Here is a 16,950-nt window from a genome sequence, read left to right on the forward strand (position 1 = left end):
TTTCATTATTATTATTATTATTAATTATTATTATTTGTTCCTTGCTAATTGTTATGTAGATGTGTTATATGTTCACACGTGTTAAAAAAAGGTGACATATGTAGGTCCTATAGATATTTTTTATTTAAATATGCAGGGCAAAATATATTTTCAAATGCTTGAAAAATATATTTATATTTTTAAATTATATTTTAAAAATATATATTAAAGAATACAAAAAATATATTTGTAGAAAAAATATTTCTGAAAATATATATTGAATCATTTAGCAAATGTATATTTTTTTAGATTTTGAAATATATTTTAAAAATATACTTGAAAATATATATATTTTTTTGTTGTATGGGAATAGAAGGTACGAAAATTTTTTTTTTTTTTTTAGTTTTCATATCAAAATGCTTTGATTGCCAGTGAATGTGTTTATTTTTAAAGTTATTTGATGCAAACAAACGTTAAACTTTTGTCTAAAAGCTATTAAATATTTATTATTGCCAAACGAATATTAATTAAATACAATATTATATTCTAGTTATTTTTTATTATTTTTATTATTACTATTTTTTTTTGTTGTAAAAAAATAATCTTTAAAATCAAAGACACAGTACATTTTACACCTTTAAATTTTAAACACCTGTAATAATTATATTACCTTAAAAAAATCATATTAATTTTTTAACGTGCAATGAAACACATTTTATTTAAAATATGATTTATCACGATTACTGTATTGTAAATTATAGTTCTATTTTGTTACTACTCGTTAATATAATTTTATTTTTATTAATTCTTTGCACAAAATAGCATAAAAACAAAATCACTAAAAATAATTTCTCACATAGATGAATAACCGAATACAATTAGAAATAACTGTATTTAGAAAATAATTTAAGATTAATAACATATTTGTTATTATCCATTTAATTTCTATTTTTTATTTAAATGTTATTAATTTAATGAGACTGTTAATTTATAAAATTCAACTCTATTAATAGTTGAGAATTTATTCATGAATTTAGAGTTAATGAGTTAAAGAACTTAATTATACTTAAAATGTAAACAACCGAAGTTCAGTTTTTGATCTTAATGGGTTTATTATTATTTGAACAATGTAATTAATGTAAATGCTATAAAACTAGGCTTTTGGTTTGGTTTATGCGACTCAAACGTTCTGAGATTGACTCATTCTTCACGCGTCTTCATACCCGTGCGTTTAATCCAGGTGCATCCTGACTTTCCTCCTCAGGTTTCTTCTTTCTTTCCTTCTTCTTCTTCATCTCATTCTTCTCCGAGAGCCAATCAGCGCTCGCGTACCTGCAGGAAGTTTGACCCGTTATTCTCCTCCCTCATAAAACATCATCAGCTCCCTCACTACTAGTGACCTCCCGCTTTCGCTCATCGCAACCTGACAAACTGCATGGAAGCAGAAGTCCATGAGCGCTGACATCAGACGGTCTCCTCCAGCCATGCAGTTCCAGCACTCGCACGCGCCTCTCTACGCACCGACGCCCGCGCCGCCCGTCCACCCGACGCCCTTCTACATCGAGGACATTCTGGGCAGAAACACGTCCGTGTCCGGCCCGGTGGCGCCTACGCCGACCCTGCCGTCTCCGAACTCGTCTTTCACCAGCCTGATCCCGTCTTACCGGACCCCGATCTACGAGCCAACGCCGATCCACCCGGTTCTGTCCCAGCACGCGCTCGCGGCCACCTACGCGTCCATCTACCCGTTCCAGCGAGACTTTACGCACGCGTTGATCCGTCACGACCCGCTGGGTGAGACTCGACTCATTTCTGTCATGCTTCAGTCTAAAGCTGAACTGCTCAACTCCAACACTTTGTTGTTAAATTACTGGCTAATGACGCGCTCTCAGAGAAAAAGATACAGAAGCTGTGCCGCTGCGGCGGCGCCTTTAGAAAAGTTACACTTTTGTAACTTTTGGAACATTTTGTAACCTTTTACCTCTAAAGGCAGCGTATTAGCAGCTTTAACCTACATGTAACGACCTGCAGTGTGTCTAAATGCTAGTAGCTTTTCAGAATACTGACCTAGTGAGAGATTCTGTACCTTTTTCTCTGTGACACCTGTGTTGGAATAAACTCCACATCGACTGATTCTGGTCGAAACTCTGGTTTTATTCAGGTCAGGGTTATTTTATATCACCGAGCCAGCCTGAATGCATTCATCTGCACGCACAAAACTCATCTGTATTGTTTAGATCAGACAGAAATCAGTGTGCGTAAAAATGAAAGCTTCCAGGGCGAATTTGTGCAACTGTGCCTGAAGGTTCGTGTGATTTGGCCATAGAAAGCTAAGCTTCGTGAGGTCTGTTTACCAACAGCTCATGTGGTTAATAATATCAACCAGACTGACCTGAAGAGGAAGCTGTTCTTGATTTCGAAACTGCAGTTCAAAGCGCATTAGTGTGACCCCGCGTGCTGCTATGAACGCCCGAATTCGGATCACAGTCCAGCTGTTGGGCTCTCAGGAAGTGTGCTGGCTGAGGAAGACTCCGCTGATCTTCCTCGCATGTTTGAGGTTCAAACTGCCTGTGCTCAGCAAGCCCTGACCCTTTCCGTTCATTCCGGAAATCTTGAGCTCTCGATAGGAGTAAATGTGCTTTCAGAAGCTGTGAGATGTTTTCCTGGAGCAGGACTCGTGCACGCTGCTGATTATTTTATCCACATCCTCAATACACACATATTCAGGAAACACTCGACTTCTGATAGCCGGGATCCGTTTTTTTACAGATTGTTCGTTTCCTTTCATTGGGCTGAACCTTTTTAACTGCTAAAACAACTCAGCACACCTCACGGAACTGAATAACGACTTTACGCACGCTCAGACTTTTTTTAAAGCTTTTTTTTTTTGAATTTGCATCAATATAGGCTACACCAAACAGATGAAATGTCGTCTGAATAAATAAATACTTAACACACTCATATCTCTAATTGAATCAAAACAAAAACTCACAATGCTGCGAAGTTTATTACAGCATTTGAATTTTATTTATTTTATTTCAGGAATTTCAAGGCTGTTTGACAATGTGTTACTTTTGTATTGCGTTACAAAATTACAATTTTTTCTATCAATTTTCCTTTAAATGTGACACGTCAATGTATTTTCTTAGAATGAATTATATGGAGGACAAAAATATATTCTTTTTTAATAGAATTATATTTTTAAAATAGATTTGTTTCAAAAATAAATGGGAAGAAAATGCATTTATACATAAACAGCATGTGCATGAACAGCGCAAAAACGAAATAAAAATAGCATTTATTTTATTATTAAAACAAAATGTATTATTAAATTGTTATTTATGCTGTGAAATACTTCTTCGGCAGAGGATTGCATCATATTTTTGTTATATTTTTTATGTTGTATTTCTCCATATAATTTTTTTTTTTTTATAGATTAAAAAAGCTCATCTACATTTTGCTACACACACACGTTATGAAATACTTCGTGTGTAAAATTTTCCGCACTTGCCTGACCGTGATTAATCGGGTTTTCAGACGGAATGAATCTTAGTTTCCTATGTGTTTGTGAGGGGATTGGACGGATGTTCACCCCATTCACCAGATTAACCAACAGGAAACACATTGACGGAAATTTTGCCATAGTCCTTCTGCTCATAAACTCCGACTTTCAGCGGATGTTCGAGCTGACAGACAGACAGATTCCGACAAACCGAACACGTTCACCACCATTCCGCAGATCTGCAGGAGTCAAGCTCACTCTGTAATGCTCTTGTGTGTGTGTTGTTTTTTTCAGGTAAACCTCTGCTGTGGACGCCGTTCATCCAGCGGCCGCTGCACAAGAGGAAAGGCGGACAGGTTCGCTTCTCCAACGACCAGACCATCGAGCTGGAGAAGAAGTTTGAGACGCAGAAATATCTGTCTCCTCCCGAGAGAAAGAGACTCGCCAAGATGCTGCAGCTCAGCGAGAGACAGGCGAGTGAGACCCGACAATCACTCCTTTATTCAACAGTCAAAACAATCAAACAGGACTTTTGTTTTTTAACATTATTAATATTATTTTTTTAATCTTCTGCAGGTGAAAACGTGGTTCCAGAACCGTCGGGCGAAATGGAGGCGACTGAAACAGGTGAGAATCGGACCATTTTTCATTTCTGCTCTTTAAACAATTATTTTATTATTGTGATAATTATACCAAGTTTTATGTGTTACAATAATTACCCTTAATTATAATCGGAATTTCCGACGTCTCGTTTAAATCTTCATAGCAACCAAAACACGAATCATAAACGAAAAAAAGCGGTCTGAATTTAAAGATTAAGGTTTTACACTTTTAAAATGCATGTCATTTTAAGAAAAATACTGTTTTATTGTTGTAATACTTTACTTTATTACACTAAAAAAAAAATCGAAGTTGCAGTAAATAAATAAATAAATAAAAATAAAGACTACTGGAGCTTGTTTTTACAAGAAAACAATTTCGGTCTTTCTACTTAAATTAGCGTTGCTGTTTATTTGCATTTAATTGTGAAATTTACTTGCGAATTTGAGCGAAAATTGTTTCTACACCTATTTTTTTCAATGTACTGTGATTTTTATTATTATTATTTTGCTTTATTTTTCTATTCATTCGTTTTGATCGTTTTTGATCGCTTGAGTAGAGCTTTGTAACAACGAAAAATAAATAAATAAAACGAAATTAAAAATTAAACAAAATGTATTGTACGAGATATGACTGTCATGTTTTTCTCCTCTTAAACTACTTGTCATTTTAAAAGAAAAATATTTTAACATTTATTTTATATATTCTTTTATAAATGTATAAATTATATTTGTTTATATTTATAATATTCTAGAATATGTATAATCCATTTAAAACAAGAAAAAGAAAATAGAAAATGAAATTCAGTGTTTAATTTGAATATTTTATCATTTATATTTCTATATTTTATAAATGCATAAATACATAAATTATATTTATGTCTATATTTAGAATTTCTAAAAAAATCTCTATAATATTCTAGAATATGTATAATCTCTATGTTAAAAAAGAAAAAGAAAATAGAAAATGAAATTCACGCCGGTGTTCGGCTAAAATGTTATATTTAAATATTTTTAAACAGAAATATTTAAATATTTTTATAAAATGTATAAATTATATTATGTTTAAAATGTTAAAAATTCTCTATAATATGTATAATCTCTATATTTTTTTTTTTTTTAAAATGTGATATTGACATAATCGTGTGATATCGATGTCGAAACAGGAGAATCCTCCGAGCGGTAAGAGAGATGTGGAGGACTCGGGCGAGCAGAGAAACTCGGACAGATCGAGTCCGGACGTGATGCGCGAGTCTGACGAGTCCGATGATTCTGAGCAGGAGCTGGACATCGAGGAGGATCCACAGTTCTCCATAAACCCTCAGCTATGAGTCCATCTGCAGCACTGTACATACTGTATCATACTGTACATTTAGTAGCACAATTAACTTAATGGATGTGTAGATTTCAATCCAAACCTGTATCTGGTGTCTGGTAAGTGTCTGAAACGTGTAAATAGTCTGTGTTAGTCAATAAACAATATTTTGGGGATAACATGTTTGTCTGCTTTGCTTTTTCTAATGTCTGATTCTGCCTGAAGGTTTTATTATTTCCATATTTAAATGTGAATGGTTTGATCTGTTAATCAGGTGCAGGTGCTGTTTCCTTTCATCTGATGTGAGAACAATAGAGCTGTGATGAATGAGCATTTGTGTTATTAGCTTTATCAGTGTTATTAGTCCTTTATCTGTTGATTCACAATCGTCTCATCACAGCAGATGATCTGTTAGTCATTAAAATCAATTCGACTCTATCACTTCCTGCATGAAACAACAGCACAGTTTGAGCTGTGGAGCTCAGAGATCAGCACAACAGATCGTCGGCGGTTTCAGCTTCAGGTTATCGCTTCCAACAAGACAAACAGGCCTGAGTTTGTGCTAATGGTGTAGTTAATGATTGGACAGTACGAGGATCCTGGGCGATGAATCACAGCGTTCTGTGCATCTCAGAGAGTTCAACAGCCCCGCAGCGGTGAGAGTTTGCTCCAAAACCAACACCATGAGCATCGATTCGGCCTGAATTGAGAAATGCTTCACAAATCGTGATCCTGAAAAAACAGCATGTGAACCCGAACTCTGACCGCAGGCCCAAAACAACACAAATCTGTCCTGAGCGTGTCTTCGAAGGTTCCGTGAAGATCCTTCTTCACACTAACGATTATTTTAAGAGCCGAGGTTCTTTGAGGAACCAAAAACACTTCTTGCAAAACACACTTTTGGAGTCTTTATGTTTAAGAGTGCATGCAAAAACCCTCCTAAAAATGTCTAATGTTTTTTTTGTCCCTGAAAATGCTAGAAATGTTATTGGACTAAAACCTGAAATAAGACATAATTTTTGTACTTTTTTCCCCCCACCTTCTTGTTACATTTGTGGTGTTCCTGGTCAAAAGTGGCCAACCTACAAAAAATTGCTTGTAAATCTCTCTTTATTCTACATTATCGCCAAATCTTAGAATTTATCTTTTAATCAGCTCATTTTCTTTCAGTTAGCTCAGATCATGATCAATCAGCTCTAAACACAAGACCCGTGATAACTGAAAGAAAATGAGCCGATAAAAAGACTGAATTCGAGATTTGGTGAAAATAAAGCATAATAAGCTATTCTTTTGTAGACCAGTTATTTAAATGTTCTTCACACTAATGATTATTTTAAGAGCTGAGGTTCTTTGCTGCAAAACACACTTTTGGAATCTATTTTTAAGAGTGCAAGCAAAAACCCTCCAAAAAAGTGTTTTTTTTTTTGTTTGTTTGTTTGTTTTTTTGCCAACAAAACTTTAGATTCACTTCATTTGTCCCACAAAAATGCTATAAATGTTATTGCATAAACAACACCTGAAATAAAACATAATTTTTGTACCTTTTTGAGATTTACCCACTCCTTGTTACGCTGGTCAAAAATGATCAGACTACAAAAAATTGCTTACAATACGCTATATTATCACCAAATCTTTTTATCAGCTCATTTTCGTTCAGTTAGCACAGCTCTTGTGTTTCTTTTTGGAGCTGATTGATCATACGCCTCAACGATCTGAGCTCACGCATCAGTTTTGGAGTGAATATTGTCTAAATGATCCAAAAATAATGCTTTTTTTCACTCAAAAACCGGTACATAAGCTCAGATCATGATCAGTCAGCTCCGAAAGGAAACACGAGACCTATGATAACTGAAAGAAAATGAGCTGATAAAAAGATTGAATTTGAGATTTGGTAATAGTAAAGCATAAAAAGCTATTTTCTGTACACGGGTCATTTTTGAAGTATTTAAATGTTCTTCACACTAATGATTATTTTAAGAGCTGAGGTTCTTTGAGGAACCAAAAGCACTTCTTCGATGGCATTTCTGCAAAACACACTTTTGGAACCTTTATTTTTAAGAGTGCATGCAAAAACCCACTTTAAAACCATCTCATTTTTTTATATTCTTTTAGAAACTTTAGATTCATTCTTTTGTATTTGTTATATTTTCTTTATCCTCATGTTGTGTTCCGGTCATTTTGATGGATTTTCTTTTTACCCAAAAATGCCATAAATGTTATCACATAACTAAAACCTGAAATAAAATAATAATTGTTGTACTTTTATGTAGATATTATCATCAAATATTGGATTTAACCTTTTTATTGGCTTGTTTTCTTTGAATTAGCACAGGTTTTTGTTTCTTTTTGGAGCTGATTGATTGTGGGCTTCACTGGTCGGAGCTCATACATTAGTTTTAGAGTGAATATTGTCTAAATTATATACAAATAATGTGTTTTTCACTCAAAAACTGCTGTATGAGCTCAGATCAATGAGGCCTAGAATTATTCAGGTCTAAAAAGACACACAAAACCTGTGATAATTGAAAGAAAACAAGAGTAAAAAGAGACTACATTCAAGATTTGGTGATAATAGAGCACAACAAGAGATTTATGAGAGCAGGAACACTCAATTACATAAAGGCTAAAAGACTGCCAGCACAGCATAAAAGCTTTTCTTGCTAATAGAAGACGTTTCTTGTAATTTTAGAGGAAAAATCATAAATAAAAGTTACAGTTCAGTGAAACAAAACTGATATCTCCATTGAATCAAACGTTAACAAAAACATTTTGCTAACATTAAAGTATGAAAACATTGTTTCTGAATGTTCTTTGTAATATCCTATACTTAAAAAAGTAATTTTTTCAAATGTTACATTTGAATGTTCTCTGATGCAAAGTAGCAACATTTAAAATTGTTACATTAGATGAAAGTCATGAATGATACAACGTTTTTGTTCTAGTGTTTTAAGATCAGATAACGCTGCGTTGACATTATTGTTCATAACGTTAAGAGAACCTTCCCGGAACGCTCTGACAACGTTCAATGGATTGACGGCAATATATGGCTCACTTCCAAACTAGCTCTGTTGACCAAAAAGATCCTCACGAGCCCCCCTGACGGAGTATTTACGACGCGGTCCTGCGCTCAGGTTTACATAAGTCATTATTTTACAGCCCAGACGGTGAAGCAGAAAGCGTGTGCTCACGCAGACGAGCGGCTGACGGCGATATAAAAGCTCCATCTCCAGCTGAATTAGGCCTAATTGAAAAGCAAACAGCACACTCGAGTGAACAATGAGCCCTGAGTGATATTTTCCTGGGCTGCCGGAGGAATCTGCCCTGCCTTTCCCTCACCTGACACGTCCGTCCCGAAGGCCGCCAGCGGCGCTCGTCACGCGGCCCGAGCGTCTCTTTGACGACAACTGGTCAAATATTGACCCGTCAGCCTGAGATACGGCCGCAGGACGTCCAGTGGCTCTGATAGTTTAATTGACAACAACTCTTGCTTCATCAGATCAATTAGCGCGGCTCTTTGGGGCCCGTCGGCCCTCGCTACGCCGCTGCCGTGTGTGTGTGTGTGTGTGTTTAAAACTCCAATCAGTCTTTTCCATGATGGCAGAGATTCTGGCCTCTTAATGGCTTGTTTGTTCCTTTTCGCTCGGTCAGACCCGCAGATTGCTTTTATGTGCGGCCGTGAACGAGCTCGTGAGACGCGGCCTGATTTATTCATCCTGTGACCTAATGATACGTGATAACAAGGCTTCCATTAAAGATTATGGATGCAGCGATTAGGCCTTTCCAAAGCAATTAGCCTCTTTCTCCCAGCGTTTGAAGACATAACAGTGAGTGAGAGTTTACTAGAAGGAAACATTCGGCTGTTCTGCTTTTAATCAACTCCAGTATGGACCGTGATGAAGACGCACTGCATCATCATCTCAGTGCGGGACTGGACGATGAAATGAGTCTGTAAACGCAAACATGATATTGAATTTCGACATGGTTTAGCAGACCCAAAAGAACAGCCAGGACATGTATTTTCACTATCTAGACGCTCACTGTCAATCCAGCTATCAGAGAACATTCTCAGAACGTTGTGGGAAGGTTCTTTCAACATTATGAACAAACGTTCTTCTAGTAACTTCAATAGAATGTTGGTTCAAATTGATCTGATCTTTGGTCACATTCTAAACATGCAAAATAAATAAATAAATAAATAACATTATTTATGGAATGTAATTTCTGAAAGATTTTAGTCCCATACAGTGAAAAAAAAAACAGCATAAACATCTGAAAAAATCAAAAATCATGTTTTTTCATTGTGCATTTCAGTTAATCTCAATCAAACTGCAGTTGGGTTATTTTGATTAGGTATAAAATAGCTAAAAAATACACAATGAATCACAATTAAAACATAATTTTGGAAAATTGCAGAAAAAAACATTTTGCAAATAAAGTCTTTATATATTCTCAAACATATTTTAAATATACTTAAACATCTATATAAGAATGGCAAAAATGGCAAAATATTTTTTTCTAGCTATATATATATATATATATAATTTTATTTTATTTTTTATTTTTTTGCTTTTTTTACATTTTTGTTTTGCATTTTTTGAAAATAATGGAATATATATATATATATATACACCAACAACTCAATATATATGGTTTAATATATATTTTAAATACGTAAATATATATATAAAAATTGTAAAAATGGCAAGATATTTTTATATATTTTTATATATTTTTTATATATATATATAATTTTAGATAATTTTATTTTTGCTTTTTTTTTTTGCTTTTTTTAAAATAATTTTTAAATAATTTTTAAATATATATATTTAACAGTTTATATATATATTTAAAAATATATATTATATTTAAATATATTTAAATATATATATAAGAGCATTTAACAATTATTTGTGCCCCGCATATATTTGCAATCTAAGAAACTGCATTCGCATTCAGTTTAATTTGTCATGTGAACATGAAAAATTTTATTACAAAAATTAAAAGTTTTAATTAGTTTTGAAATACATTTTGATATATGAAGGGTGAAACTACATACATTTTTTATTTGAAAAATATATTTTATTTAACTTCACTGTTTACAACATATTAAACATACATCGAACATTTTTAAAATGTCAATACTTTTTTTCAGAACATTGAACAGCAACATTCACATGATGTTTGTGAATTATAAATTGTAATATTTTATTATTGTTTGCATAACTGAGAAAACATTTTAAAAACTGGACGTTTTGAACATTCAGAAATGATGTTTTTAAAACTTTTAAAAATGTTTTTAAAGATATTTCTAAAAGCTGCCAAGTTGGTAATTATAGCAGTATATGCAGAGAATGATACCTGTAATTAAAATTTGAAAAGTTACATTTTATTTAATTCATTTAAAAAAAATGCACTGTCATAGAGGTAAGGCTTGGGTAAGTCAGCCTTCATTAAATAAACAAGCAGGTCTTCAATGAGTGTTTGTTTCAATAGCTGAGTAAACATGTCTCTCTCTCTGTGTGTGTGTGTGTGTGTGTGTGTGTTAAATCACATCACACCCTCAAACCACTTTGCTTTCTTGTCATCCTCGTTTTTTCCTTTCTGTGTTTGGGTAATGTATAGTTCAGTGCTGTGGTTTGAGTTGTTGGTGTTTACAGTGTCGGCGTGTGAAGAGTCCTGCAGTCGTCTGCGCTCGTCTGCTCAGTGCAAACACAGACCGCTCATTAATTTATCAGCCCAGATAAATGCTGTCCATGCGCTCAAGGTCGAGCGTCACACACGTGTTCACAAACACACACACATTCCTCAGTCACCGGGTTAAACTTCATACTTCAACTTATGAGGCCGTTTGGGTTTCAGAAGTTAAAATCGATGGTACTTGTGACATCTTTTTGTTGTTTTTTTTGTTTTACAAAAGTAGCTGAAAACACCCTGTTTAAGGTCTCATCTCAAATGACACATTTCTGCCAGTCATGCAGCGATGTGTGTGTGTGTGTGTGTGTGTGTGTGTGTGTGTTTCACTGTGAACTACAGCATTACATCAGCACTGCTTTACTAGGAAGAGGACAGCGAGGGCGACATCTCAAACAGGGCATTCATTCAAAGGGTCAGAGAGAGACTGGAAATGAACATGGAAACCAAACTGTGACTGTTTTGACTGTTTTGCAATCAAATCAAATGCAATAAAAAAGTAAAATATTGTAAAATAAAATGTAATTAAATAATAACAAAAAATAATAATAAATAACAAAATAAAAAGGCAAATTTATTTATATATTTCATTTTCATACACAGCTGTAATGCAAAGTGCTTTACACAAAATCATAAAAAAGTAATACATACATATAAAATAGATAATAAAAAAAGTATAAAACACTAAAAGAAATATGGATGTAAGAAATTAGTAAAGTAACTAAAATGAAATAAAGGTATACATTAAATAGAAGATAAGTGGGACGCATAAAAGCACAAGAAGAATAAAAATCAATAAAGATTAAATCAATTAAATTAAATTAAATTAAAAAATTAAAAAAAATGGCAAATTTATTATATTTATTATTACATTTATTATTTCATTTTCATACACAATTGTATATGGAGGGCAAAGTGCTTTATACAAATCATAAAAAGTAGTAAATAAATAAATATTAAATAAATATTTTTAAAAAATGATTTAGAAATATTAAATATAATAGGACAAAATAAATAAAAAATATAAATGTGACAAATTGGTAAAGTATCTAAAATGAAATAAACATATGCATTAAATAGAGGATAAGTAGCATGCATAAAAGCAATAAAAATAAAATAAAATAAAATAAAATAAACAATTCCTAAATGTTGTGTCTAGGGCAGAGAAAAAATAAGAAAAGCAGAACAACAGGTCCATATTTCTAAACTGATAAACTGATAAAATGAGATGAAATAAATTACAGTAAAATTTAAGGTACATTAACTGGAGGGTAAGAGGCCCACATTAAAGCACATTAAAAATAAAATAAATGAAAAAAACATACTAAGTTAATGAAAAAGAATGACTCATTTAATGTTCCTAAATGTTGTTTCTAGGGAAGAAAAATACAAATATAAAAAGCACTTCTTTAAAATATTATTAAACTGATCAATTAAATGAAGGGGTCCACATTAAAGTGCAAAAAGCATCAAATTAAAATAAAAATAATATGACTCCTTTAATATTCTCAAACATTTTGTCTAAGGCAGAAAAAAATCTGAAAGGCAGATCAGTATTTCTCTACAATCTAGTAAAATTCACATGCACTTGAAAGTGTTGTAGTAGATATCAGTTAATATGATGAAATACAGAGTAATGAATGACCAGGACAAGAGAGAGAGAGTGTGTGTGTGTGTGTGTGTGTGTGTGTGTGTGTGTGAGGTGAACAGGAAGCAGACAAACCCATATCTGTCATAAACGTCTCCTTTCACACACACACACACACACACACACACACTGTAAGACAGGCGCTGATGGAACGCAGTGGCAGCTTGACTCTTATCTCAGGTGTGTGTCGGCATACGGATGAAAACATGAGCAGATCAGGCCGTATTGATCAGCGGGAGTTTTATGACAGACGTGGTGTTTGTCATGATGAGTTCAGTGATCCCGATGAGCTCAGTAAACACACAGCACTGTAAAAGCAACCTGTCCGAACAGCAGATTCAGAACACGGCCGTGTGTGTCCAGGAACACCATCTGTTTGCTTTACGGCCAGAGTCAACAGCGCTAAAGAGACACATATACAGAAACCATTCTGTGTGCTGCCTAACTAGACTGTATTTTAAGGGCTCACAGATGAACTCGTGATGTAAAGATGCATCAGAGCAACATCAGACGACAAAAGCTGTGATGAAAATGATTACAAGTGCAATTCTGTTTCATTTAAATGATAAAAGTATTGACAATGCAGTATTTTACTAAATGAATACGTATGTTTTTGTGTTTATTAGGGCATATACTGTATAATCTCTCCATTCTGCTTCATCTTCATTCAAATCTGAGAGGTATTGATAAAAACACACTCACAAATAAATACAATTCCCATTAAGTTATTAATTAATTAAAGTTAAATAAAGAAGGATAAGATGAGGACAAGAAGCACACAGAAGAGTACAAGAATAAACAAACAAAAAAAACCCCAAACAAACAAACAAACAAAAAAACTAATAAAATGACATGAAATAAAAATAAATAAATAAATAAATAATAAAATAATAAAATAAAATAAAATAAAACAACTTCAATACTCCAAAACACTGTGTCTAGGACAGACAAAAAAATAAATAAATAAAAGCAGATCAACAGATTCATATTAAAATAAAGGATAAATGAAAATGACATTTAAGGTACATTTAAAGGAGGATAAAATCTCCAAATAAAAGCACAATAAGAAATAAAATAAAATAAAATAAAATAAAATAAAATAAAATAAAATAAAATAAAATAAAATAAAATAATCCTTTAATACTCCTAAACATTGTGTCTAGGGCAGAAATAAATAAATAAATAAATAAACAAACAAACACATAAATAGATAACATTCGAAGCAGATCACCAGATCCATATTACAATAAAGAATAAATGAAAATTACATTTAGGGTACATTAAAAGGAGGATACAAGCTCCAAATAAAGGCACAAGAAGAAATAAAATAAAATAAAATAAAATAAAATAAAATAAAATAAAAATAAACTCCTTTCATACTCCCAAACATTGTGTCTAGGGCAGACAAACATAAATAAATAAAAAAATAAAATTCAAAGCAGTTCAACAGATCCATATTAAAATAAAGGATAAATTAAAAATTAAATTTAAGGTACATTAAAATGAGGATAAAAGCTCCAAATAAAGGCACAAGAATAAAATAAAATAAAATAAAATAAAATAAAATAAAATAAAATAAAATAAAATAAAATAAAATAAAATAAAATAAAATAAAATAAAATAAAAAACTCCTTTAAAACTCACAAACACTGTGTCTAGGGCAGACAAACATAAATAATAATAATAAATAAAATAAATAAAAAAATACAATCCAGTGCTGATGAACAGAACCATATTAAAATGGATAAATGATAATTACATTTAAGGTACATTAAAAAGAGTATAAGAGGTCAAAATAAAGGTAAAATATAAAATAAAATAAAACAAAATAAAATAAAAAAATGCCAAACAATAGATCCAAATTTCTCTAAAATATTGATAAACTGGTCAATTAAAATGAAATAAAGGATAAATTAAAAATTACATTTAAGGTGCATTAAAGGGAGGATAAGAGGTCCACAGGAAGGCACAAGCATATTAATAATAATAAACTCCTTTAATATTATTGTGTTGTGTTATGTCTAGAGCAGAGAGAAAAAAATATATATATTAAAAAAAGGAGACCAAAAGATTCACACTGAAATATACGATGTTCTCCGAACATATAAAACGTCAATTTTTTTAAAAGCTTTTTTCTTGATTATGCAAATGTTAATTTTGATCCATTTGATGATTTTGCAAACATGGGAATGTTACTTTCAAATGTTCTCAGAACGTTCTGAAACAATAGTAACATTTCACGAATGATGTTTTTGTGCTGTCATTTTGAGAATGTTGAATGAATGTTCTTTTAATGTTACTGGAAGAACGTTTATTCATAACTTTGAGAGAACGCTCTGAGAACGTTCAGCGTTAGTCAGGAGCTCATTAGTGTTTTCTGTTTGATTCAGTCACAGAAATGTGTCAGCAGGAGCTTCTCCATTTGAACAGTGAGAATGAGAGGCTGATATCACCGCGCTTGAGTTTCTGAACACAACCTTTATTCACCGAGAGCTTGTATCCTGTTTTCAGCATTCTGCACTGTCACACACACACACACACACACACACACACTGGTATTCCTATCATTACACACACACACACACAGAGTCGGGCCGTTTCCTCAGTGCAGATGGGATGTGGCCGACAGCGGTGATGACAGAGCGGGAGAGAGTCTGGACTTCAAGGCCCTTGTAAGGCTGCTAGTAAGTGGTTGATTTCCCGGCCCATAGGCGATTAATCTGTGTGCCTCAGGAAGTTATTCCTGCATGTATGTTTCCACAAATACTGTTATTGGGAGAGCTCAGGGCTACGAACAATGGTGGCTAATTTGTTTTGCTTCCCCTTTGGCCCGCGGCGGGCTGTGAAAACACAGATGAGAATGTGAGGAAACGCTCTTAAATTAGGGCCGAGGAGCGCCGGCCGCCGCTCGCCAGCACATTCATCTCGATGGAGTCGCTGGAGCTCAGGACGGACGCTCGTCTCATCGCATTCAGCCTGGACGTAAAGCTTTCATTTGTACAACATAATAAGACTTTTTATGACTTGAGCTCATTTCTGAATGACAGAGGTGGAGTGATGCTGCTGATATTAAACAGGTGGAAAACATGGAGTTAAAAAGGTGTGATTCATGCGCCCCTGGAGGCAGAACACAGAACTGCATCAGATGTGTGTTTGGAACTCCTTCGAAAACTAGATTTAGAAATGACAAACCTTACCTTAAAATGATTAAAACAGCATTCCCAACCCATTTCACTTCTCCTGCACGCTGTATATACACGATTTTAAACAAGGAAAAATATGTCAGTTCAATTAATAATTTTATTACTTTTTTTTGAAGTAGAACTTAGAACTTGACTTCACTTTTTAGTTAAAATAAATTGAAATGAATTTCATTCATTAATTAAATTATGCAATAAATTTAAATTAAAATGAAAAATTCAGCTCAAATTTATATATTAGTGAGAGAGACATTTTGGATCTGATTTTTGAATATTTAGTTAAACTAAATGAAAATACATTAACTTGTTAAACAAGAAAATATGTGTCAGTTAAATTAATAATTTTATGTAACTGTTTAGTTAAAATATATTCAAATTAATTTAATTCATTAACTTAATGATTTATTAAAACTAATTTAAAATTAAAAAATAAGTTCAGATTTATATTTTAGAGAGAGAGAGAGAGAGATATTTATTTGTGTAAATTAATACTTTTATTTATCTTTTTTATTCAATTTGATTTGATTTTTGAATATTTAGTTCAAATAAATGTAAATAAATTATAAATATTTTTATATTTGTTACATATTTTTTAAATTTGTTTTAGTTAAATATATAATAAAATATATATTAAACAATAAATAACATTTATAACGTATATATATATATTACATATATAGTTAACTTTTTATTTGATTTTTAAAATAATTTAGTGAACTTATTTTTTTAGCTTGATTTTTTAAGTTAAACATATATTTAAATATATATTAAACAATAAATAACATCTAGAATCTCTCTCTCTCTCTCTCTCTATATATATATAATTAGAGTTAGAATAAAATAAAATGATTTTATGATTTCATTTAACTTCATAAGCTAAAATTTACATTTTTAATTTTTAATATATAAAAAAATATATTTTAAATAAAAAAATCACATATAGAACCAATGATATGTGACAATAAAATGATTTTACTTAACTTTATAAGCTAAAATAATATATATATATATATATA

At 32.3% G+C, this 16,950-nt stretch overlaps 1 protein-coding gene across 1 annotated transcript; it reads left to right on the top strand.

Moving 5' to 3' along the window:
• The first annotated feature begins 1,367 nt into the window (after positions 1 to 1,367).
• hhex (hematopoietically expressed homeobox) lies at positions 1,368 to 5,574 on the top strand. Its single transcript, XM_051124912.1, has 4 exons — positions 1,368 to 1,773; positions 3,776 to 3,954; positions 4,058 to 4,108; positions 5,247 to 5,574. Exons 1-4 carry the CDS (start codon positions 1,431 to 1,433, stop codon positions 5,409 to 5,411), a joined length of 738 nt encoding a protein of 245 aa, XP_050980869.1. The 5' UTR covers positions 1,368 to 1,430; the 3' UTR covers positions 5,412 to 5,574.
• Positions 5,575 to 16,950: the final 11,376 nt, after the last annotated feature.

Source organism: Labeo rohita, chromosome 12, assembly GCF_022985175.1.
Source record: "Labeo rohita strain BAU-BD-2019 chromosome 12, IGBB_LRoh.1.0, whole genome shotgun sequence".
Taxonomy (NCBI): Eukaryota; Metazoa; Chordata; class Actinopteri; order Cypriniformes; family Cyprinidae; genus Labeo; species Labeo rohita.